The 23,874-nt window shown below is 45.8% G+C and overlaps 1 protein-coding gene across 1 annotated transcript in view; it reads right to left on the bottom strand.

The window, feature by feature from the left end:
* The window catches only part of ARFGEF3 (ARFGEF family member 3), a 159,160-nt gene that overhangs the window by 102,219 nt on the left and 33,067 nt on the right, over positions 1-23,874 (bottom strand). The window contains exons 3-4 of the mRNA XM_077143279.1: positions 16,967-17,048; positions 14,540-14,671 (exon numbers count right to left, since the gene is read on the bottom strand). Of these exons, the coding sequence (XP_076999394.1) occupies positions 14,540-14,671; positions 16,967-17,048 (214 nt within the window). The remainder of the gene's footprint in view (positions 1-14,539; positions 14,672-16,966; positions 17,049-23,874) is intronic.

Here is a 23,874-nt window from a genome sequence, read left to right as displayed (position 1 = left end):
TTTAGCCATCGGGGGGTGGGGGAGGAAGAGAAAGCGGTGAGACATTGAGACATGATGCTTCCTTCCACGCACGCTGCTGTTTGCTTATCTAATACGTTTCTTACCACTCCAACAGTCGCCTAATAAAACAGAGCAGACACTTGACAAGGCAGAGGCTGCTGGGCTCACCTCCCCACAAGAGAAGGGTCCTCTAGGCAGACCGGCGAGCCTTCCTCCGCAGCTCCAGGGGGACTGGATGTAATGCAAGCCCAAAAGTGAAAGTATTGGTTTAAAAACTACCAGGCTTAATGATAAACACATCAGCTGACTGGCCTGGCTTGACATTTTTAATTAAGAGCCATTAACGTGGTTCCCATTTACTGATAAGGAAACTGAAACTCAAAAAGATTAAAGAGATGAGCTGTCCAAAGTCACGGAGCTGAGATGTGAACACACAATGTGACTCCACATTGCATCCCCTCTCCATGTCTTTCCAGACCCCAAACGTCACTGTAATTTTCTGTCCCTGGCTCCCTGCCAAAACTAAATAGGATTAAAATCCTTGTGGGGACCCTCTGCCCTCCCTCATACAATTCCCCCCAGGATAATGTCTGTACTAACTTGGCTTTCAGCTGCAGGATTTCCCTATTCCCCAAGCTATATAGAAAATGAGCCAAGGGCATTTGCAACATCTTTAAGGACCATTAAAATGCTCTTTCCCTGCTTGTGGGGCCAGTGGGGAGGGAATCTGCAGACGCCCACGGTACTTGAAGAGTTGCTCCTAATTTGCAGACAAGCACAGGTCACTCTGCATTGTGCCTGCCCCGCTGGCAGTCCCAGGCTCCGCAGGGCTGGGGGTCCACTCCCGGGTCCCAGACGCGGCCGCCCTGCCCCCTGCCCCTGCCCCCTGGGCTGCCCCGCTGCCTGCATCCAGCGTACTCTCTTATCTCAGGGCCCAGGCTGGGTGTCCGCCCGGCCGGCGCTCCCCCAGGCTCAGCAGAGAGGGGGGAGACCGACTCAATCTCAGCCATCAGTACAAGCCCTAGGGACAGTGGCACCTTCAGGGAAAGCAACTTCAAAAGGGGAAGGAGGCGTTCGCCAATTTCCATCACAAGGTTAGATGGGTTAACTGGTCCGCATGGTGTCCCATACACAGGCGTCCACTCCAGATAAAGACCCCCAACACAGACGGCTGGGAGGGGGCCTCCTGGGAGCCACCACCCCCTGGCACCCAGGGCATGGCCACGTGGCTCAAGAAGGGACGAAGGTGGGGGTCACCAGGACTAACCCGGCCTGGGGAGGTGCAAACCATCTGACTTGCTGGCCCCTGGGCCTGCACCCCTCTGCGGCCCTCTGTGCCCGGCCCCCGGCTCATCTGTTCAGGGTCTGGTGTCTTGGCTCCAACGTGCCCTCGCTCACCTGCGCCCCTCGTGGGGCTGCGTTTCACTCATTCACAAGTCACCTGTCCGCTTATTTTCTTATTCATCATCTCCCCTTTAGACAGAAGATCCACTGGCCTCAGCAGGGCCCTGGGGCTTCCTTAGCTGATGCTTTGGTCCTTGTCATTGTCACCATATCATACAGGCTCCCCTGGAGTAACTATATCCTGGGGGGGTGGGAGGGAGCTGCACCGCTCCCCACCCCTGCTGTTTTAAGTAGTCACAGCAAAGACGGACAGCACTCCACAACTTTAAAATAATGATGCGGTATTTGTCTAGAACGAGTTAATTTTGAGCATGATTTGTGGCCTGACCACAGGCTTCCTGCCCTCCGCTGCTGCGTGCATTCTTACAGGGAGGGGCAGAAGGAATGGTTTAAAACCCAGCCTGGTTCTCTGGGAGGAAGAGCTACATTCCACAGCCGTGGATGGCAGGAGTGGGACTGGGGGCTGCAGGGAGCCCTTTGCGGGGGGGCCCAGCCATGGAGGGGGAGGCCCTGCGGCAACAGTGGGCAGGAAGCTGAGGGTTCCTGCAGCCCCCAGCCAAGGCTGAGCAGGCTGGAAAGAACCTTGAAGGAAGGCTCCACGCACCCCAGCATTCACGGATGCACTGCACTTCCTGAGAAAAACACAACCAGGGCAGGAGGGGGGTCCTGGCAGAGCTGCTTTCCGCTCGGGCTGGCCTGTGGGTGTAAGCGCCTGGGACACAGCCTGCTCACAGGGCCACGCCCAGTGGGACGCGGCCTCACCCAGAACATTCATCAAAGCTGATCAGGGGAGGGACTGTGAATGATGCTGATGTCCAGCGAGCATTAATTCACCGGATTAATGCACAGACTGGTACGGGAAACTCAGGGCAAATTAATTTAAAACGCCTGACTTCTATTGCATAATGAGAGGGTAGAAGGTTTAGATTAACATACTGAGCACATCTGTCTTGAGGATGCTGTAAGCATGTAAGGCAATTTCTAATCACAGGGTCCTTAAAGCATATTGACCAAATTATCACTGAGAAGGAGGAGGCTGAGTGAAGGGCATGATTTCCCCTGCAGCTGGCTGGCACTGCCTCTACAGGCGAGCAACGTGGGGCATGGAGAAAAGCAGGGCAACGCCTTCCATGAAAAGGGAAAAGTCATTACAGTGGCTAATAAAAATGCCAATAATCAAAAAAACAGCCACGACACCCAGGAAGCAGCCATCAACGTAAAATGTATAGCGAAACCGTGAGTAAAAAAGTGAGTAGCCTGGGAGGAGACAGTGAGGTGGAGTGGGCTGTTTATTGCCAGAACAGGCACAAATGAAAAGAACCCTGAAAACCTGTTATTAGCAATAAAGAGGTATAGCAGGGGCTGGAAGAGGGGGCTTGGGTTCCCATATGAGTCTCTGGGAGCACCTGGGTTACCCCCTCCCCAGGGCATAGGTGTGTGGGGGGGCCCTCCCTCCACCAGGACTGTGCTGCCCCCCCCACACACACCCTGGGCACAGGGGACCTGAGGCCAGCCCACCAAGGCTCGGACGCTGCAGCATCACAGCGAGAAGCAAGCGCAGTCCCGCTGCGGCCGAGGGGTCACCAGCCTCACGGGAAACACATGCCACGCTGCGGCTGCAGCGCTACATTCACTCTTCTGTGGATTTCACAACTGAACACGGTGTAACATATGTAATTTATACAGTAAAGAAGGCAGAATCTTTCTTATATTCAAAACAATGTGCAAACTAAAAACAAAAACAAACAAACATAAACAAACAGGAAAGAAGGCAAGGAGGAGGCTGGCGCACCTCTCAGGCACCTGGCGGCATATTCCAGCCATCACAGAATTGTTCTCTCCTTTCCTACACTGTTGAAAACAGCTTAAATTTCCACATTAAAGGGCTTCCTGAGGGGACCGTGGTTCCATTCTTCCAAACTTCGGCTGTTATTTCTAAATCAAATCAAACAGCACCAACTGCTGGGGCTCCACAGAGTGAGTCTGCAGTGTGGGTGCAGCCCACAGAGGCCCTGGCAGCACTTTCCTGGTCAGCTCCTGCCCCACACCAGCTGAGAACTCAGCTTGGCTCTCCTAACTCACCTTTCCTTCAGGCCTGTCATGTATATCAGCTTGAAATTCCATGTTTCAAGGAAATTGCAAAAACCCTTCTCTCAAGAAACATTCCAGTTCCTTTTAGACTCGCCAAATTTAGCCTTGTGCACGGGACGACAGCGGCACTGAGCGCCCTCCCGCGGGGTGGGGCCGGGCTGGGCTGCCCTGGGCTCAGCCACGAAATGCAAACACGGGCACTGCTTCCCAGGGGCACATTGCCAGCAGCTGCAGAGCAGAGACCCTTTAGGGTGAGGGGCTTATAAAGTATAGACACAGCATCCAAAGGGCATTTTCATATTGAAATGTAAGATGCGAGTGCTGACACTGCATCTTGTTCTTACCTCTCAGCCTCGCTGCTGCTGACATTTGGGATGGAATAATGAGCGTGCACTGAGGGGTGCTCAGTGGCATCCCAACCCCTTCCCTCTACACACCAAGGGCACCCCCACCCCAGTGGTGACCACCAAAAATGTCTCCAGATATTGCCAAATGTCCCCTGGGGGCAAATTCACCCCCGTTAGAGCCACCGTCTCAAGGCATCTATACGCCATATGCCTTGCGGACACAAGTGAGAACTTCTGCAGTGTCTGTACATCCAGAAGCTCAGAGCTCGAACCCAGGACTCCAGGGCAGCTGGAGTCGCTGACGCTCACATGGCTTGAGGATCTGGGGCCGCGGGTAACAAAGGGTAGTTGAGCTACGAGCCCATCTCTATTTTGACCAAAAGGAAACGAATCAAAATGCTTTGTGAAGCTTCCACCACTGACGACTAAAATTGACCTACCTTCGGCCAAAGTGGCAGGTCATCAGAGAAAGCGCTTTCTGCCTCAACTGGCTCAAATTCTGGGAAAGGGCTATTCTGAGAGACTTGTTACTCAAGAGAAGATTTTGCCACAGTTCCTGAGCACACGGTGTGGGAAACACCTCAAATAACTCATTGGTCGGTGGCCATGTCTCATTCTTTTTCTGGACCTTATTTCTTACTGATATTTATCCAGTGTGCCCTCAGGCATGAATTCTAGGAGGCGCTGTACCAGTACCATCCACGGGAAAAAATATAAAAGGTAAATTATAATGAGCTTAGCTAATTCACTTGGACAAAGAAATAAACCCATTCTATTTTAACTCATGCTCCCTCTAACCTCTCTCGGCAAACTCTCACCAGAGGTCTCACGAATCTATTTCTAGAGCTAACACTCCTCTCAAGTTTTGAACCTTAGTTTCAGCTTCTACACATCATAATTGAATATCTGCAACTTCATGAAAAGCACAGCGACCTCACTGAGCCTATAATACAGTAAACAGCTAACACTTCTTCCTGCCCTAAAATTCCAATACTTAATTATGCAACACTAAAACTGTCCTTAAAATAAACAAAGCCATGTGGAAAATGCTTATGCTCTAGAGTGAAATGAAATAAAATCCTAAACGCACAGTGAATATAATGGTAAACACATAAAAAGGATTAGAAATGAGCATACAAAAATCAGTCATGGTCAGACTTTTCCAACATGAAAACCTTAGAATGGCCATAGCCCAAACACTCTTAAAGAGAGGGACAGAAAGATCAAAGGCATTGATGGTGGAGTTAAACAATGAAGATAGGATTTAACAAATGAATACGAATGCTGAAGCATTAAACTGATACCTTTGTAGTCTCCAGTGTCTTTGAGCTGCTAGAAGTAAAAACCTAAAATCATCGAATTGAAACCCACACCAAATTTTGAAATCTGTTCTACAACTAATCGTGCTGCTGTGTTTTGAAAATTATTGCTTTCTTCTAGATATGTTATTTTTCACAAAAAAAAGAAGGAAAAAAGTCAATTGTCACGATAAAAAATATTTACGCCTTTTAGCCTCCTATATTCTGAAGCAGCTAGATGGAAAAATCTGAGAGGATCATATGGTAGCCCATGACAAACTCTGGGATCTGTCCTGTAACTACTTGTCGAAGAGTGCTTTGAAAACTATTGCTATTTTGAAAACTATTGCTATTTTATTTCTTCGCCTTGTACATATGTTATACTATACAATAAGAAAGTTAAAAAAAATCAGTCATGATGATGGGAGTTACGATCAATCTTTCCTATTTTGAAATATCACAGAATTGTCAACACTTGTGTTTCTTTAAATAATTCTTTTAAAATATTATAAGTCTTTGAGATCTGGCAGCTCAAGCTCAGTATCACTTTTCTAAAGCAGCTTTTTCACTTAAATTAGGATTCAGCTAGAAGCTCTGGCAGCAGTTCCTGAAACCACGCTGGAGTTTTCCTTTCTCCCCTACTTACTTGCTTACTCTACAGCCCGCATCCGGCTGCATCTGATTCTCTGTCTCCAGTGCAGGCTGTGAGGTGACCAAGCCAGTGTCAGTCCCTGGGACCCCTTGCTTGGACTCTTCCAATAAGTCATTTCCCCAGTGCTGCTGATAGTGTCTGTGATTCCCAGTCCCCCTGCTGTAGCTCCGCCCACACCCTTGCAACTTCCAACACCTGCTCTGGGCATGTCGCACCCCTGGTGACTTTAAATGCCCCCCGTGCTCACGGGCCCAGGATGCCCAAGCTGACTCGGCCACCAAGAATTTGACCAATGGCCCCTCCAGGCTCATCGCCACTATCCCTCCCCAACTCTGGTTCAAACCCTGTGCTTTTGCCATCCTCACGATTTTTCTTCTCCACAAGAATGCTCTCCCTTCCAATGTAATTACTCACCCACCTTTCAAAGTCCAACTCAAATCATATCTCCATCTTAACGTGTCGTTATCCCAGAGAAGGTTTCTCCTTCTGAATTTTCCCATTTGATCTTTCTTCTGATACCATATACAACCCAGCTTCCTTGAATTATAGTGTTTGTGTGTGTCTTCATCCATTTCCTACTAGATTACAAACCCTTGTCTTTGGATGTTTTGCTTTTTATCCTGTATGGAGTTTTATATATTGTTGGTAATCAAAATGCATTGCACTGATTGAACAGACCAATGGAAATATCAAAGTGAGGTCTAAAAGAAAAATTGAAAAGATCAGTGAATTATCTTTTCTAGTTCAATCTGTCACAAATTTATTTTTACCTCATTTTCAGCCTTTCAAAGCTGTAATTTTAAGAAGACAAATTTCAGCAATATGTCCCGTACTCTTTCCTTTCCTCTTTCCATCTCAGACTCCCCAGAGTGGGGTCTCTCTCTGAGATGGTCTCTGCCCATACACAAAGGAAGCCTTTGATAATATTACAATTGGTGCCTGCAGACAGGGCCAATTAAGCCCGTCAAGATGAACTAGACCTTTTAAAGGGCTCAGACAACTGGGCTCTCAATATATTAAATATTTAGTCTTTATAAAGCTCTTCTAGGAATACTCAAATCACAAAAACTGCCTAGTAGGACAGAACAGAAGTTTAACATGTTACTCAAAAGAACTACCACAGCTAAACAGCATGTTTCCTGCTGATGCAGGATCACGGGACATGGCTGGGACACTGAATATACCTACTTGGAAAACTGGAAGGTAATCACATACAATAATTCACAAAGTTCTCTTCAAAGCTAGAACAGTAGCAAATACAACGAGATTCTTCTTTAGGGGTAGCAATATACCATTTATCAGAAATATATAAAGTGGTACATACTCTTCCATCAATATAGAAGAAAATAGCCCTGCTTTAGGCTGTGTGGAGGAGCATTATAAGGGAAAAAAGAGATTAGAAGAAGAAACACATAAAGGATGGCATTTCTAACACTCTAGGTCATAGTTTGAGTTCATATTATTATTACACTACATGTATTTTTTAATATATATCTTTAATAAAAACGAAAACCAGCACTGGCCTGGGCCATGCATGGCTCTAAGCACTTCTTTTATATGAACTCACTCAAGTGAGTTCATATAACCTCTACATATATGAGTTATATGAGTTCATATAACCGCTACAACCCTCTGAGGTCTTTACTGCTATTTTCACATTTTACAGATCAGAAAACGGAGGCACAGATAAATACATGAACTCTCCCTAAGTCACCAGGCTTTCCAGCTCCAGAAGCTGGACTCTCACCACTCTGCTATCACATAGTTCTTTTGGAAATCCTTGTAAAAAAGAAAAAGTAAAAAGGGATATAAAGATGACAGAGTTCAATGACTGTGTCCTAGGATAGCCACCTCCTGTCTTTCACATACTCTTATAGGAAGATACACTCAGCCCCCTTCAGGTTTCTTGGTGAAGCCCTATGGAATGTAAAAGATTTCTAGTCTTTCATTATGTTTCATTATTGCCAGAAGCCAAGGGATTCCCTGTACTTAACTTCCCTATCTATCCAAATACTATGCATCCAAAGATCAGGTCAACTCCTAGTCCTGCGTCAAAGCCCTTGCAGGAAAGCACATAGCTAAAAGCAGTTTTGCTACCAATACTGTGTGAGCCTGGCCAAGGACCTGAACCACTCCAACCTCAAGTTCCCTATGAAAAGTTGGAACTGATGGAACATGAGGCTACTTTAATTCTCCAGTTGACCTTTCCCACTTCTGAACCCACAAGATTAATATGTATAATCACAATTTAGTTTCCCGTGTTTGCTGTTTATGCTGGTGAGCCACTGAATAGCATCATGCTTCCCTCCCCTTTTCCGAGGCCAAAAACTAAGTGGACAAGCCACGTGCCAGATGTGTCACTGGGCATCAAAGGGGGTAAAACGACAGTAATAATAGGTCTTTGCTGGTACTTACTAACTAGTGGTATGTCCCTGTCATGCCCAAGTAGAGCTTGGACTAACTAGTTTGCAGAGATTACAATGTAAAGTAATCCATCTCCCTCAGAACGCAGCCCGTCCCACCACCCTAGAAAGTGCAGGGGAAATAGAGGTGGAGGAGGGGGAGACTGCCAGCCTGGGAAATAAGCCAGGCTGCTGTTCTCAGGTGAGATGTGATTGTGGCAGGCTGCAATTCTCCCTCAGTACTGCCCCACGTGAAGACGGCACTTCCCAGCCTTTCTCACGGCTGAGCGCTGCCACACGACTGAGTTCTGGCATAAGAGTCCTGCTGTCTACAACTGACAAGAAGTGCCTCCTTCCTCTCCTGCAGGAGCCCCGGCTGGGGAGGGGTGGCCACCGTGGGCCATAGGGGAGCAACCAAATCTGATGATGTGGTCTGGCCAATACTGGCCTGAGTTGATGTGAAGGAAAAATACAAATACCTAAGGCACAGGGCAAGCCCCTCTCCCCCTTTCCCAATGCTATCCCTCCTCACGTACTGGCTGCTTACTGAGGCTTTAGCTCTTAGCACTCTAAACACCCCTTCCTTAGAGTGGCCTCCTCTGTCCTCTCCCCACCTGCCCTCTGCCAGGCCCTATTAGAAAGAGTCCTTCAGCTCTCCGAGCTTTCCCTTTCATAGCAGCTGATAATTGTGTATACTTAATGCATTTTACTAATTCTGCATCCATCACTGCCCTCCAAACAGACAAAGATTCTGTCTGTTTACATGTGATTTTGGCTTTGTTTTCTTCACCACAGCATCTCTACTGATTGGAATGCAGGAAGCAATCAAATAGTTAAGGAATAAACGACTGAAAAAATTGGAGGCTCTCCCCAGGATCTACTAGGAACTCTAGAACATTCAAGGGAAATTCGGAGGCTCTCTGTATTTACACTTGCTCCACTAAGGTCATGGAAGAAAAGGTTTAAAACACATAACAGAGCTATTCTCAAATTCATTTAAATGCCACTGTGCTGGGAACAGTGGTACTTAAAAAAAAAAATCACAGAACCCTGATACACTTAACCGAGTAACACAAATTAGGAATATGCAAATTTAGAGTATGAAGATCTCTTCAGCTCAAAATGTAATATATATCCTATTTGAAGAAAACTCACATTTCTAGGTTTCCAACTTTTCATGTATTTTACCATCTGCCCAAAGCAGTCATGCCAAAGGGAGAGAAACATTTATGGGAGAAAAACTCAACAGTTAGTATTTTATCAATGTGGGCACAAATTAGCAAATGTGTCCTCACTTGATCCTGGTAGCAGGAAGGAGGGGGCTGTTTGAAAAACATTTGGTTAGCAGAACTATAAATTTTTTGACACACCTGCCTTCACCACACAATAGGTTTGCAAGCATGTCAGATCAACCAATTCTGGACCTTAAACATTTTCTCATCAACTGTTGCATTTTTCCTTAACACTAGAGATTGCTTCAAATCTTTCAGTGGGTCTCCGCAGTTTAAGGCACAAAGGAATTTCTTTCTGTATGAGGAGGCAAGACAATATAGCTATTTCACTCTCCTTCACAAATGATCAATCTATACCACAATTTAGAAGACCAAATTCCCAGGGTGAATAAGATTAAACTAAGCACTTGGATAAGCTGCCCAAATTCGAGACTCTGCCACAAGTACACTGCTCAGAGAGGATTTTGAAATGGCCCTTCCATTTGGCCTGTTTCTTAGTCCCAGGTCAAGGTGCAATCTGCAGTGCTGACACACAGTTCAAAAGTACTCTACCCTTTGCTGGAATGCTAGAGATCTAAGTGGAAGCCCTGAAGCTGAGTTCTACCAGCTCTACAGACAGTAAGCTCTTGGGCCATACATCACCTGCCTTTGGATTTTCTGTAGTCTTCTGCTGCCATCTCATTAGAAAATAAAAAAGTACTTTAATAATTAATGATATTCTCTTTCCTTCCTCCAACTCTATCACATACACCAGAGCCGTAAGCTGATTTCGTGAGAAAGAAGCTGCTTCTTTCTTCATCCTTGAATCTAGCTCATGGCAGTATGAGAGCATCCCGTTAGTCATGGGAGACTATGAAAAACACACAGCCCCCTTAGACACCCCAAGCTCTGCTCCTCGCTAGCCTGTGTCGTTTACTAAGTCATGCCCCCCTACTCCCCACCCCACCCCCTGAAAGACGTGCAAATCCAACTCCAGACCCAATGGCTGTGAACTCATTTGTAAATGGGCTCTTTGGAGATCCTATTACAGTAAGGCCAAACTCAATCAGGGTGGCCCTTAACCCAATATGACTGGAGTCCTTATAAACAGAGAAAATTGGATATGGAGTGTGTAGGAGACAAAGGAGAGAGACTAGCCACGTGATGGAGGCAGAGATTGATGGCTGGCAAGCCACCTCCCAAAAGCCACAGGCTATGGAGACAATGTGGCCTACAGATGTCTTGATACTTCTGGCCTCCAAAACGGTAAGGTAATAAATTGTTGAAGCCAGTCAGTCTGTGGTATCTGCTGCAGCAGCCCTGGCAAACTAAGACAGCCTTGGTATGGTAACAGCTGCCACATGTGGGGTGTTTTGGCAAAGGCAAAGACAGTCCCCTGGTTAAGGCAGGCTTTGGCAATGGGCTGGGTTATAGTTCAAAAGCTGGCCCTGCCTCTCCACTAGATGTAAGTGCATGAATGTACCACACATCTGTTGTATAATAGATATTAAATAATCAACCCCATCTGTCATTTTGACTTAGGAAATTGGAATGCACTCCACATTCCCCATTATTCATTTCTATTATCTGAAGATACATGTAGGATAAGACACCCGGTAATAGAGCAGACATCAATACTTCATATCTGCTAGCATTACTACTCCTTGTGGACAAAGCCAGCCCGCCCTCCCTGGACAGGATGCTGATGTCCCTGACATGTCTACATGGTAGAGCCAGCTATCAGTCCTCCCAACCTCTGACTCAGCCAGCTGTATCGGTTAAGACTTTAGGAAAGGTTATTCACCAGAAAGAAAGAAATAGTCCTAATTGCCTTGGTGAGAGTTGGCATCAGTTACGAATGTGGCTCCTGCCAAGTTCTCTCCAGCATTTATGGAAGTGGGGTACACTGTGGGAAAATGTCATCAACGTGAACAAGCGTTTCACCTAGACCTTAAACTAAGTCGTTCCTGTCCACTCTGAACTCATTTAAAAGGTAATCTATCTTCAGAGAAACCTTCTTTCTGATTCTCCCCAGTTCTGATGCTTTACTTGCTCAAGCTATAAAACTTTAATTCTGATTCCATGGTCATTTTAATAAATCAAAGTTGCATTTTTTTCCTCCTCCTGTTAGATTGTAAACTCAGCTAAAGCAAGTTCCCAGACAAAGCAATTTAACCTCATTCCCTATTTAATTCTTCAGAAGCAAGCATCAGTGCTTCTTTTGTTTTTAACTCTCCAACGAGAAGTACAGGGCCTTCTTTCTAAATGAGAACACCACCCTTGGAATCTTGAGTTTTATTTTAAGCTAGTTTCTGTTTAACTTCAGGGAAATCACTACAAGGGGAAACCTTATTATTTTCTCTCCAGGAATTTCATACAATTTGCTACTTACTCTTAACAGTGTGACATGGCTCATTCCTGGTGTTTACAAACACTAGCAGATAGCAAGATGTGAGTAAAATACATGATATGGCTTTTTGAAAAACAGCTCCTAGGGATTTGTTATAAAAATGTACTGTGCCTTGTTTGGACAGACATAAATAAAAACCACATGGTCTGAAGCATTTTATTTCTCCTCAATTGAATCTCTAGATCAACATCTGAAACCGCCTTCCATAGCTAAAACATTTTCTGACCTACAAGGTATTTATACAAAGCAACCAGAGGATTGTTAGAGGAAATATCTAGTTTAGATAATATATGATCAGAACAAATTCTATAGAAGCACCAGGAATAAATTAACATCCTCTTCATATGTAATGGGAATCCAGTTTTTCCCGCAAGGACTCATGCGATTTTTCTTTTCAATGGAATTTTTGGGAGAACGGGTGGTAAAAGTATTTCAATTTAGTAACGATGTCAGCAAAATGAAGACTAACAGTTTTTACTTGGGCCATTGCAAGTACTTAGAATTATAAGACAAAGGGGCGTGGGGTTCTGGGCAGAACTAAAAAGCTGCTGTAGAATTTCTTATACGTAGAAAACAGCGATAAAATATGTTATTTCCAAACCAGAAATTCTATGATTTTAATATTCCTTTATACTTAATAAAGAGTAATTTCAAACTCAGATATAGGAAATGATCATCCTGTGAGCTTTCAGGACCACCTTTCCCATCTTCTGAGTTTTATCTGCTGCTAAATAATAATACCACATTAAAGTAGAGGTGCCTCTTTGTTTGCTGTCTAGCTGCCTGGCCAGAAAGGTTCGTCCAAAATAAAAGGTACTAAAAAAATTAGCCTAAGGCTAGGTCTGTTGTAAATTGAAATATCTATTCCCAATGTCAGTGTTGAGATACTTAAAAATAAAGGTGGGTAGCAAAGCCCTCATTTCTCAAAAAGCATTTGAGAAATGCTTTGAGAAATGCCTGCCGGACCAGGCTGGCAGAAGGCACAGCGGGCGGCGCTGGGCAGACAAGCACACGAGACAGGGTGGGCAGGGCTGGCCCTCCCCAGCTCCCACAGGACGGGGCACCTTCCCATTTCAATTTTTAATACAAATTCTTGTATTCCACCAAAACTTGTATTTTGGGGAGAATTTCCAGAAAAATATGAAATCCTTGTGATGCGTCATGTAGTACGACCGCTTACCCTCCCGCATCTGCAGACGGAAAACCAGAAGAAAAATTCAGATGATTGGACTTGGGCGTCCCCACGGTGGGAACGAGGCAGCTGGCCTCGCCTCTCCTCTAAGAGGGGCCCGAGGCAGAAAAACACATCTAGAGGCAGCTGCTCTTTGGCCGCTGTGTATTCACTGCTGCCAAACACATGCCTAAGGGAAGGGTGAAGCTGTTGTTCCAGGCGCAGAGAGGGCTCACGGTGGAGGAGCCTTCCGGGATTAGCCCAGAGGTCTCGGTGCAGAGGGTTTTCAGATGCTGGTGATGAAGTGCGAGTCCCCAGGCCCACCCACGGAGGAGCTGATGGGCAGCAGCAGTGGGGGCAGGGATGGGGGAGTGAGGGTGGGCGGGGTGTGGGTGGGGAGGTGGGAGGGTGGCGGTGTTGGGGGTGGCAATGGGGGGGCGATACCTGTGGCAGCCACAGCCAACATTTCTAAAGCAGTGCCTCTGTGCCAGATGCCGTGCCAATTTCCTACAAATATCCCCTTATTTAATCCTTGCAACAATCCTATTAGGCCAGCAACACTGTTTCCCCACATCCCAGGTGAGGCACCGAGGCACGGGGCAGCTAAGGTGTGAGTCTGAACGCTAGACCAGGCAGCGAGGGTGAGACCGAAACCCGGGCAGGCGGCGCCTGGGTCCCAGCCGGTGGCCTCTGCGCCTGCTGCCCGCCCCCCGGGGCAAGCATGAGGCCCAGGCGGGAGCACGGTCATACGGAGTGTGACGACACACCGGGGGCGGCTGCGGTCACGCTCTTCTCATCCGAGTGGACTCACTGAGCCCAGAGGACTGAAGGCTATCACCAAGGCAAGCGTATTTCTGGGCTTCTCCAGGAAGAAATGAGCCATTCTGCTCCTGACTGCTCCGTCCTCTCCCTTTGGGGAGGGCAAGGACAGCTGGCGACGCCCTGAGGCCCCCTGACCGTGGGCTGTCTTGGGCAAAGGGTTTCCGCCTTTTCTGCCCCAACTTATCGTTGGCTTATAGGACGGGCCATGCTCCAGCCGGCACAAGGGGCTCCCAACTGTGGGGTTCCCCAGGGAGGAGAAGGAGGGAAGGGGGGGACAGATGCTTCCTTTAAAGGGAGGAAGCTAATTAGACTGAGGGAGACAGGGATCCTGTAATTTGAGGAAGGGAAAAAAGAGATGTGCTTCCGATAAGCCCTGTGGACGGCGCCGCTCTGCTGAGAGTCACTGGCCTGCCGGCTGCGCCTGTGGAAGTGGCAGTGGCCTTTGCTTTGTCTGGTCACAGCCCACCCCCAGGGAGGCCACCCTGACACCCGCCCCAGGCGCATCGTCTCATACATGGGGCCAAGCCCATCTCCTGACAGCATTTGGCATGCAGTAGAGCTTACAGGTTTACTAAAATTGGACTTCTTTTCAAGCTTCGCTGCCATTTCTGTCACCAACAGCCAAGGTAATTTTCTGGGGACACGATCAAGGATAATTACCACCCCCCACCCCCGGCGGGACGCCGCGCGCGGGCATTGGCCGCCTCCCGCCGGGGCCCCGCCTCACCCACCTTCATCACCTCCACCTGCAGGTCCTCGTGCAGGGACGGCGTCACCCTCACCGCGTTCAGGATCTGATTCAGCAGCTGCTTCTCGTCCGAGTCCGTCGCCATGGAGACAAACCTCTCCTCCGACAGCAGCTTCTGCGGAGAGGCAGAGGCAGCGGTCACGGAGGGGCCCCCCGCTTTTCCTCACTCGGGGGCCTGGGTCCGAGGCCGTCCAGGAAGCGGCCGCGCTACGTTCCACAAAAGAGAACCATGCGCCGCATCTCGGCCCCGTGGGTTTTCGCAAAGATCTCTTTTCCTGACGCGAGCCGGTTCCTTCTTGCACTTTATCAAACAAAATCCTAACGTGGGGGCCACACGGGCTATTTGAGGGTATGGATGGGGATGGACATGCTGGGGACAGCTGCACAGGCGACCCGGCTTGGTCACAGGAGGGGAGAGGAGAAAGACACATTCGTTCTCAGACTGCTACCCTTTGGCCGGCCAATGTGGGCCATCATTTATCCAGGAAACTTTCATGAAGGCGCAGAGCTCAGTGTATTTCCCCATCAGGAAATGAGCCCCCAACCCCCGCCCCCCCCAAAAAAGGCATTCCATTGTACATGGCTTACAACTCACAGGATAGCCCATTACTATTTCAGAACAACTCATGTTTTTTTAACAAAATTCTCCGGCGGATTGTACCCCCAACTGCGCACCTACAACTCCCCCCCGCCCCTCACCTTTTCTTGGAGCCACAAGGAAGAGAATCAGCTGTCAGGGGCACCCCGTTCTCCTTCGCAGACTAAACCTCCCCAGGCTTTTGCTAATGTTCTCGGAGTGGCGTGACCTGGTCTCCCATGCGTGGCCCCCGGAGCGGCCACCATAGCCGTAGGGTCGCCTGACACTTAGGCTGCCAAGGAGTCACGCGTGGCTTCCGTCCCAGCCTGGGGGCAGATCGGCTGTGCGGCCAGGTGTGCTCTGCTGGCCCACCCCGACACCCCCACTCTCACTCACTGAGTGCTGCGGAGAAGCTGCTCTTCCCTGTTCTGTCCCAGCACCACTGACTGTCGCCACTCAAGTACAGGACTTTATATTTACCCCAGGTAAATTTTTTTCTTGTCGGATTCAGCTTCTACTGCAGCTTGAGAAGAACTTTGGGAAATTCTGATTCATTAAACATCATGATGCTATCTTTTAGCTTTAAACTAAAACTCATGAAAATGAGTATTTCAAATCCTCTCACTGAGGACTCCCTGATGTTTTGATGTTTTGGCTCTATTCTTCAAAAGAGTTCTTTCCTGTCCCATAGTGCACCCAGGCCAGCCCAGAGTTAAAGTTCACGTGCAAATCGGTTTTTACTTGGTGTGAGCCCTAGAAAATGCCCGAGGCCCACAGGAGGCAGCAGGGGTGGGCAAAGGAAGACTCCCAGCTCAGGAAGACAAAGGGATTAAGTAAGCTCCTGAAAACACGGACCTGCTACCTAGAAAGTTCCAGAGGTTTAAACACAAGCAGACAACTGAACAGAAAATTTATGCAATACTAAAAGAAAAAGGAACATAAGGAAAAGGTCAAAACAAATTTCCATTCGTTATTATGGTTGGCCCCTTACCCTGGAGAAAAGCAAAGGATTTTCAAAACATCACTGACGACATACCGAAATCTTGAATGCTACTGCACGGTAAAATATGTTATCCAATTCCAATCGACTGGGGAGAAGAATCATTATTTTCTCACTCTTTCATATGCACTGACTCTTAAAAGGTATTAAGAGACCTCTCTGAACTTAAAGAACAAACTACAAAGTACTGCATGCCCATGTGAAAAGGCAGCTAGCAAAGGCCACCCACCCATGGCCTTCCTTTAACTGCACAGTGCTAGTCTCTTAAAATCCAAACCATTTAAAAGTGAATAGATTTATACAGCCATCACCTTTTCACTGCAGAAATTATTATGTCTGGAGTGAAAGCAAATGAAAAATATTCAGAAAAAGAAATATGTTCAAGCAGTCGGTTTTATTAGATCCACTTTTTTTCTTTCCAATCTTACTATGGAAACAAAATATATTAATCGATTCACCACCCTAAATGTAGAATTCTTTCAAAAACTCTTTCCAACTTCCCATCAGTTCTTGTGATCCAGAACCACAAATGATGAATGTGTACAAGAATTGAACTGGTATAACCTTGATTCCCATTTTTGGGATTCCCTTACATCCACAAAAGTTGAATGCCACAAAAAATATTACAGATCTTTCTTCACTTTGTGGGGGCCCCATGAGTCAGTGTGTGACTACCAAGCTTCAACAAAATGGTGCAAAAACTCTGAAGACTTTAAGAAAATCCTGTTATCCTCTATGGTTCGTGCCTAGTTCAATCAAATTTCTATTTGCCCTTGCAATGCTGAACGGGCCTATTGATTTCCATCACCCACTGCCCTCAGTAAAAACCTTACCTGCATCCCCGCCAAGGCATGCTGGGCCAGCTTCACGTTTTTGGATTCCAAAGCCAGCTGGAGAGGCAGCAGGCACTTCTCCCTGGCAAACACATCAATAAGGACAGCATGTTAGTTCAGCCCAGCTGGCAGCCAAGAGGTGCAAGCCTTATGGGCGCCCCTGCCCAATACCACCGGCACACCCACATGCAAACATTGTATCCAGAAATGAAAGGGAACGTGGACTTAACAAAACAGCGAAAAAGGTGTGCTGAAATGAGAGCCTATCAGGCTACAAAAAAGCAAACACTCGGGCTCTCGAGTAATTGTTTTGGGGTGTGGTGGGACCCCAGTGAAAGGGTCCATGCTGCTTGAGCTTTGCTCATACCCATACTCCAGAGTTAAACAACTCTGGGATGCACCACGGACATGGTTTTGATTTAGCCTCCATCAAGAGGCAGACCTGAATTTTAGGTTCTCATTAAATACGTTTTTTAAGACAGAAATGCAAACGAATCGTTGATAGCTGGCTGATGCAACAACATTACTTGGAAGCATAGGTGAGACAAAAATAAATAAATAATTGGAGAGCTGCATGAAGATTTTGAAGTATTTCTTTAAAGGCACTAAAATATGTTAGGAATTAAACCAAAAGAGCTACAGAGGCAAACATATCTTTCTGCGGATATACTGGCTCTAAATAATTAAACAATAGACCAAGAATTTTAATCAACCCATTATTTCCCCATGGACTCACACTGGTACAACAAATGAAATGTTACTTAATATTCCCAGTTTCCCTACCCCTGCTTTAACCAGAATGGTCCCATTTTTATCTATTTTATATTTTCAGCATAAGCTGAGCAACCCAATGACGTGAGAAAGGGTGAACGTCAGAGGGCTGGAATACAGGGTTTTGTCTTTGGAGAACAAAAGGTCACTGTTGTATGAAGCATGGAATGGGAAGCTAATTATGGCTCTGATTCCTTCCTGTCCACCTGCAACTCTGCAGCTTTTGCTGGAATGCTCCGGAACATGTGTGAGAGTCACAGACACTGGGCAGTATCGGCCACCTAGATGGCCATTTGTCTTCCTTGACCTTCTCGCCTCTCCCATCACCGTCCCAATGTTACAGTGTCCACTTACACCACAACTGATTAACACTGCAGCCCTCTGCTATAGGTCCTTCCTTTGATGGCAGGTGAGTCACCTCACTGTCCTACTTCCAGGTGGGTGGCTGCCACCTGTCAACTTGTCACAGTTACAAGGCAAACTTATGCAGTCAATTAAGGCAGGATTAGTTGATTTTTCCAACTTTTGCTCCTTTTGGTCAATTCTTCACTGGTTTCTAAGCTTGGGAAAATTAATTGGGAGGGTAGAAGTAGAGCAAGAAGTAGGGATAATGGACAGATGGAGGATTCTCTGAACTATAGAACTTCATCTGTGCACACTGAAACCATCAGATTTCCATAAGAATTATTCCACGGAGAGAGAAGCGTCCTCTTGGATTTGGGGTTGGATCTGCCAATGAGGATGTGGCACCCACGAGTCCTCGTGAGAAGCAGCCCTCACGGCCTGGGCTATGATCCCATAAAACTTCACTTATGGAAACAGCCAGCGGGTCTGGATTTGGCTTGAGGCCATTTGCCCATCTGTGTACACACAACATGCCCAGCGCTAACCATGATTTCCAGCTCACCATAAGCAGATCAAATCTCATCACGGTATCAGAGAGATTAGCCACCTCAGCAGAATCAAGTGCAGCACCAAGTTCTCTCTTAGAAAATATGGGCATTGGGCAAGTCACACTATAGACAGAAAGATTTCATTTGGGCCTGAAACCAAACTATGCCGTCTGTTCACCCAATGCTGAGCGCCTGCTGTGTACCTAGCACCTCCTTGGATGCTGGGGAAGATACAGGCACCTGCTCCCTTTGTATTATTCATGGGGTGGAAGAGGAAAAAAGGGCAGTCGGCAATCAGCAGTTCCTACTTCTCTCTTTTCTTTCTCTATTTGGCATTTGTTCAGAGGGGTTCTGAGGTCTGCCCCAAACCACACAGATGAACATGTCTGAGACAATACCAGCCCAAACCCTTTGGAGGCCCAGGACCAAGTCCCTTGCAGGACCCTTTGGTTTTAAAGGGCAGAGTGAAGCTAAAAGAGACCTGTTCCTCAACCTTTTTGGATGGCAGATGCAAAATTTGGCAAAAAACCCTCTTTCTAGAGGCGTGAGCATACTCATAATTCTGCTTATCACTTCAGAGGGTCCACAGTCCCCCAAAGCCCATTCCTGTGGACCCCTAGCTAGGAGTCCCACCCTTTGGGGAAAGACCTGATGACCCTCGGGTTTTGTTGGAGAAGAGGCCTGTCCATGCTGGCTGGCTGGGCAGGGGGCCCCTAGGGTGGGCTCGGATCGAGGCTGCACTGAGCCCTGGGCAGGGAGGCAGCATCCTGTGGCCCATGTCTGTGTGGGTGTGTCTGTTTGTCTGTGTTTGGGCTGGCCTCAGTGTGGGTGTGGGGAGGACCTAAGGGGGACAGCTAAGTCTCCTCAGCATCCAAAGCCTCTCACATTTTTGTGCCCAGCAGGCTTGCTAGAGCTTGTCACAGACCTTAGTTCCTGCCTTCGATGGAAAAGGAATAAATGCAGAAATGAAGGAAACTCATGGGACCAGCCGATTTCATCAGTTGCCCTATGATCTCATAAATGCTTCCTGTCTCTTTTATTTTAGTGATTTTAATGGCAGAGACTAGCAGGCCAGTTAGTAAGACACGAGGCACACCCAGTCCCCCTCGTGCATGCTGCATTGTACTCAACCCTCTTCGCTCCTTCACAGAAGCCACTGCATGGAGGAAAGGGCAAATCCAAAACCCACACTTAATCACACTAAGCAATGACTTTTTATGCATAGACATGTACAGATTCACTCCTGCCTAGTTAAACAAAGCAGTGGTCCCAGAACTCACGTCCTGACGTGGCATTATTTTTAAAGAATAATTGGCAATGCTGCATATGCATGATGCAGTGACACGTGTCTGGTCATACCAAGGAGATAGAGACTGTTTCCTTCACTGCTTCGTCACAGTTCACAGACCAGCTTCCCAGGGGTGGACGAGAACAACAGACAAAGGGAAATTAAAAGAGGTGAATCGGAGAAGTTGGGATTTAGCAATAATTTCCTTTCAATATGGGTACATACATGATCTTCAAACAAAACAAAAATATCCCTGAACAAAATCTATTCCCGAAACATGTGCCTTATTCCTCTTTGGTGCTTTGCGTAGACTGAATACAAAGAATCCTTCTATTTCTAAGGTCTGTTCATTAGTCTATGGTTCAGGACTCTAGGCGCTAAGCCAGCTATTAAATGTTAAACTGTTGGAAATTCCTCATATAATAAGCATCATAAACTGTTAACAAATGCATTCTGACAACCAGGAAAAGAGATTTTAGTACGTTACTTATTCCAAAGTAGTTTTTTTTTTCAGTCATCTTTCTCTTCCAAAGTAACTCTATGCTGAGTCAAACTACAGATAAACTCTGCCTGTTTTTGAGCTTCAAAAATAGCAAGGGCTTTTTCATGTCTGGCTTCTTATTTGTGCCATTCCCATCACATGGTTTAATTAGAAAAAGGTTATTTTTCATTGTTATGTAGCGCTCCATTGTTTGAATATGGATGATTTAGTTTCCTGGGCTTATGACGCAAACACCATGAAATGGTTTGCTTTAAACAATGGGAATTTATTTTCTCATAGTTTTGAGACTAAAACAAAGTCCAAATCATCAAGGCACCATCAAGGCCAGACTTTCTCTCCAAAGACTGTGGCATTCTAGGGCTGGCTGCTGGTGATCTTTGGTCCTTGGCATGTCACATGGCAAGACACACGGCAGCATCTGGTCTCTCTGTTCTATTATGGGTTCCACTGATCTCAGCTTCGGGCTGTTCCCTCTGTGTCTGAATTTCACTCATCTTATAGAGCACTCCGGTCATTGAATCAGGACCCATCCTGATAGAGGTGGGCCACACCTTCACTGTAGTAACCCTACTGAAAGGTGCTCCTTTCAATGGGTTCACACCCACAGGAATGGATTACCTTTCAGAACGCGTTTTTCTAGGGTACATAACAGCTCCAAACCACCACAATGCATGGCTTATTTTTTCATTCTCTTGTTTGGGGAAATTTGGGGACTTTCTCTTTGGAGGTGATTACAAATAATGAACACTTCTGCATGTATCTTTTGATGTGTATGTGCACGCTGTCCTAATAGGCTTATTTGTGGGTCACAGAGAATGCATACGTTAACCTGAGTAGGGGTCTCAATTAGTGGAACCAACATATACTCCTGTCACCAGTGCATGAGTTCCAGTTGCTCCACAACCTCCCCAGGAAATTTTTTTTCATCCACTTTTCTTCATTTCATTCATCTTGATGGGTATGTTAAGATTTTTAAAAAGCATTTCTATCTTTTATTTCCTGGACAAATTTTTCCAGTGGCTGGAGAGGCCAAGAAGCCTCCACTCTCCCATTAAGGAAAGTGCTAATGACAAACTTCCATCCTCCACCTGCAGCCAACAGCAGAGAGTTGTATTTAATAGAAAGGGGGTGATTGTTGGCCTTTTGTCGTGGCTTTTAAGGACAGTCCTGGTGATTGATCACCTATAACAAATGGCTGATGATTATAAACCCACAGATGCAGTCTAGAAAAGGAGAAAGGGACAGAAACTTACATCAGAGGCCCTGGACTTTTATACCCACATGTTATGCCCACATGCTCACACTCATTGGCAGTGGTGTCTGTCAATGACAACACTCCTAGACCTGACGAGGACAAGGGAAACACTACATAGTGGAGGGTTTGACGAGAAGAGCGGGATTGGTGACTACACACCCCATTTTATCAGCCCCTGTCAGCTCTGGCTGGAAATCCCTCATTCGTATGTGCATGGTTTCCTGTTAACCATGTTCATGTCATTATCTCACTTAATATAAGCTTTGGAGGTAACAATTTAACTGTCAACAAATCTCAAGTTACTTGTGCAAGGTCACAGCTTGTGACAGGGCTGTGATTTAAACGTTGACCATCTGTTTTCAAAATCCACATCCTCCACCTACACACAACAGCCACCCTCCAGGCAGCTCCCTGACAACTACAACACACACCACACTGCTCTAAAAACAGCAGTCCAATGTCCTCGACACACAAGGTACATGACCTGGCGTGAGTGGTAACCCAGGAAACAATGTGTGATACTTGCTGGCAGTGTATGTGTAGCTACAGGAAGAGGCAGGCAGTTTTGTTGAGCGGAAAGAATATGGCTTTGGGGGCAGCTGTGGGATTCAACTACAAGCCACTGCCTTTCCAGTTCAAGTAAAGAGTTTTTTTACCCCCTGTTGTGACACTCAGGATATCTTTATTCCTGGTTTACAAATACAGATGCTTTAAATCATTTATACCAACACTGATGGATTTTCATTGATTAAGCTTTTCTCAGAGCTAATTCTGTTGAGCCAATGGAACTAAATTGGTTCCTTAATCGATTTTCTCTACAGTGAAGTTAAATTGTTTGCATATTATTTCTATTTTCATCTATTTTAATGATCTTATTTGATGACGTCATCAGAATTAATTCTTTCCTTTTTACATTTCACAACAAAGATTAGCATCACCAGCCAGGAACTGTTTTATGCCTTTGGGATAAACCCCAGGGACCAGCATAAAATCTCTGTAGGTCAGGAAAAGTTGAGTATTGGCAGTTTTATATGATTCAATCTATTAAAAGGAATCCTAAGCAGTATAATGTGGTTATACTTATGTCTTATCCCAGGGTATAAATTTTTAATATCTCTTATTCTATTGTAAAAGGCATAGATATGCATAAACAATTTCAAACAGTACAAAGTCCTAAACCAAGGACAATTGAGAGGGGACTCGCTAAAAGAGAGGCTGGCCGAATGTTACAATGGGTATTTGCAGAGTGGCATGAGCGATCTTGGCCTTTCTTTCTAAAATGCTTTCTATTTGTATCAATTTTTATGTAATAACTCTAGTATATACTTGATCAGAAGAAAATATTTTCTTAAGCCACAAAGCAGTTGGCTCCTTGCAAAGGCATGTAATATAGTGTTTCTTCTGTTCATCTCAGAAAGGTGAGTGAATTTGCATATATACAAAGTATTCAACGTGGAACTCAATTTTTTCCATTTTTCCTGATGCTGATATCATTTCTCCAAGTATTCTTTATAACAGTTATACTGGCTGCTCTGGTCTATAAAGGAAATTTCCATTTAAACCCTGGGCCTCACTATGCTAAAGCTTTGTCTTTGTAATAAAAGGACAACTACAGACAATTTGGCCATATTCATTATTAACATTAAGTACATATGTTCCTTGGACTCCTTGATCAAGAAATTCTACTTGTAGACATTTATCCTATTTATTTACTGACATATGTGGGCAAAGATGTAAATATGGATATTCCCTGGAGCAGAGTTTATGATGGCAGAAGAGGGGATGAAATGTAAACGTCCATCACTAGGGAACCAGCTGGATAAGACATAGTCATACAATGGAGAATGAATAACAGGGCAATTTATATATTTAGACTACAATGTGTAACAGGATATGTTGCTAACAAGTAAAAGCAAATTCAGAATTGCCTGTGTGGTTTACTTCTCCTTTGATTAAAAAAAAAAACTGTGATATGGATAAATATTTGAAATATTTGAATATATCTAAATATTTCTAGAACAATGAATAAGAAACTGTTAACACTGGTTGCCTCTTAGGAGAAGGACCAGCTGTGGGAATGGAAGGGAAGAATTTTTATCATATATACTTTTATGGTGTATGTATTTTTTTAAACCAAATTATGTATTTCCTTTCTGTTACATTTTTTTGTAGCTCTTACAAAAAATTGAAAACCCATGA

The sequence above is a fragment of the Tamandua tetradactyla genome, chromosome 25, assembly GCF_023851605.1.
Source record: "Tamandua tetradactyla isolate mTamTet1 chromosome 25, mTamTet1.pri, whole genome shotgun sequence".
Lineage (NCBI taxonomy): Eukaryota > Metazoa > Chordata > Mammalia > Pilosa > Myrmecophagidae > Tamandua > Tamandua tetradactyla.
Note: the sequence above shows the minus strand (reverse complement) of the source record. Positions and strands in the feature narration are given on the sequence as shown.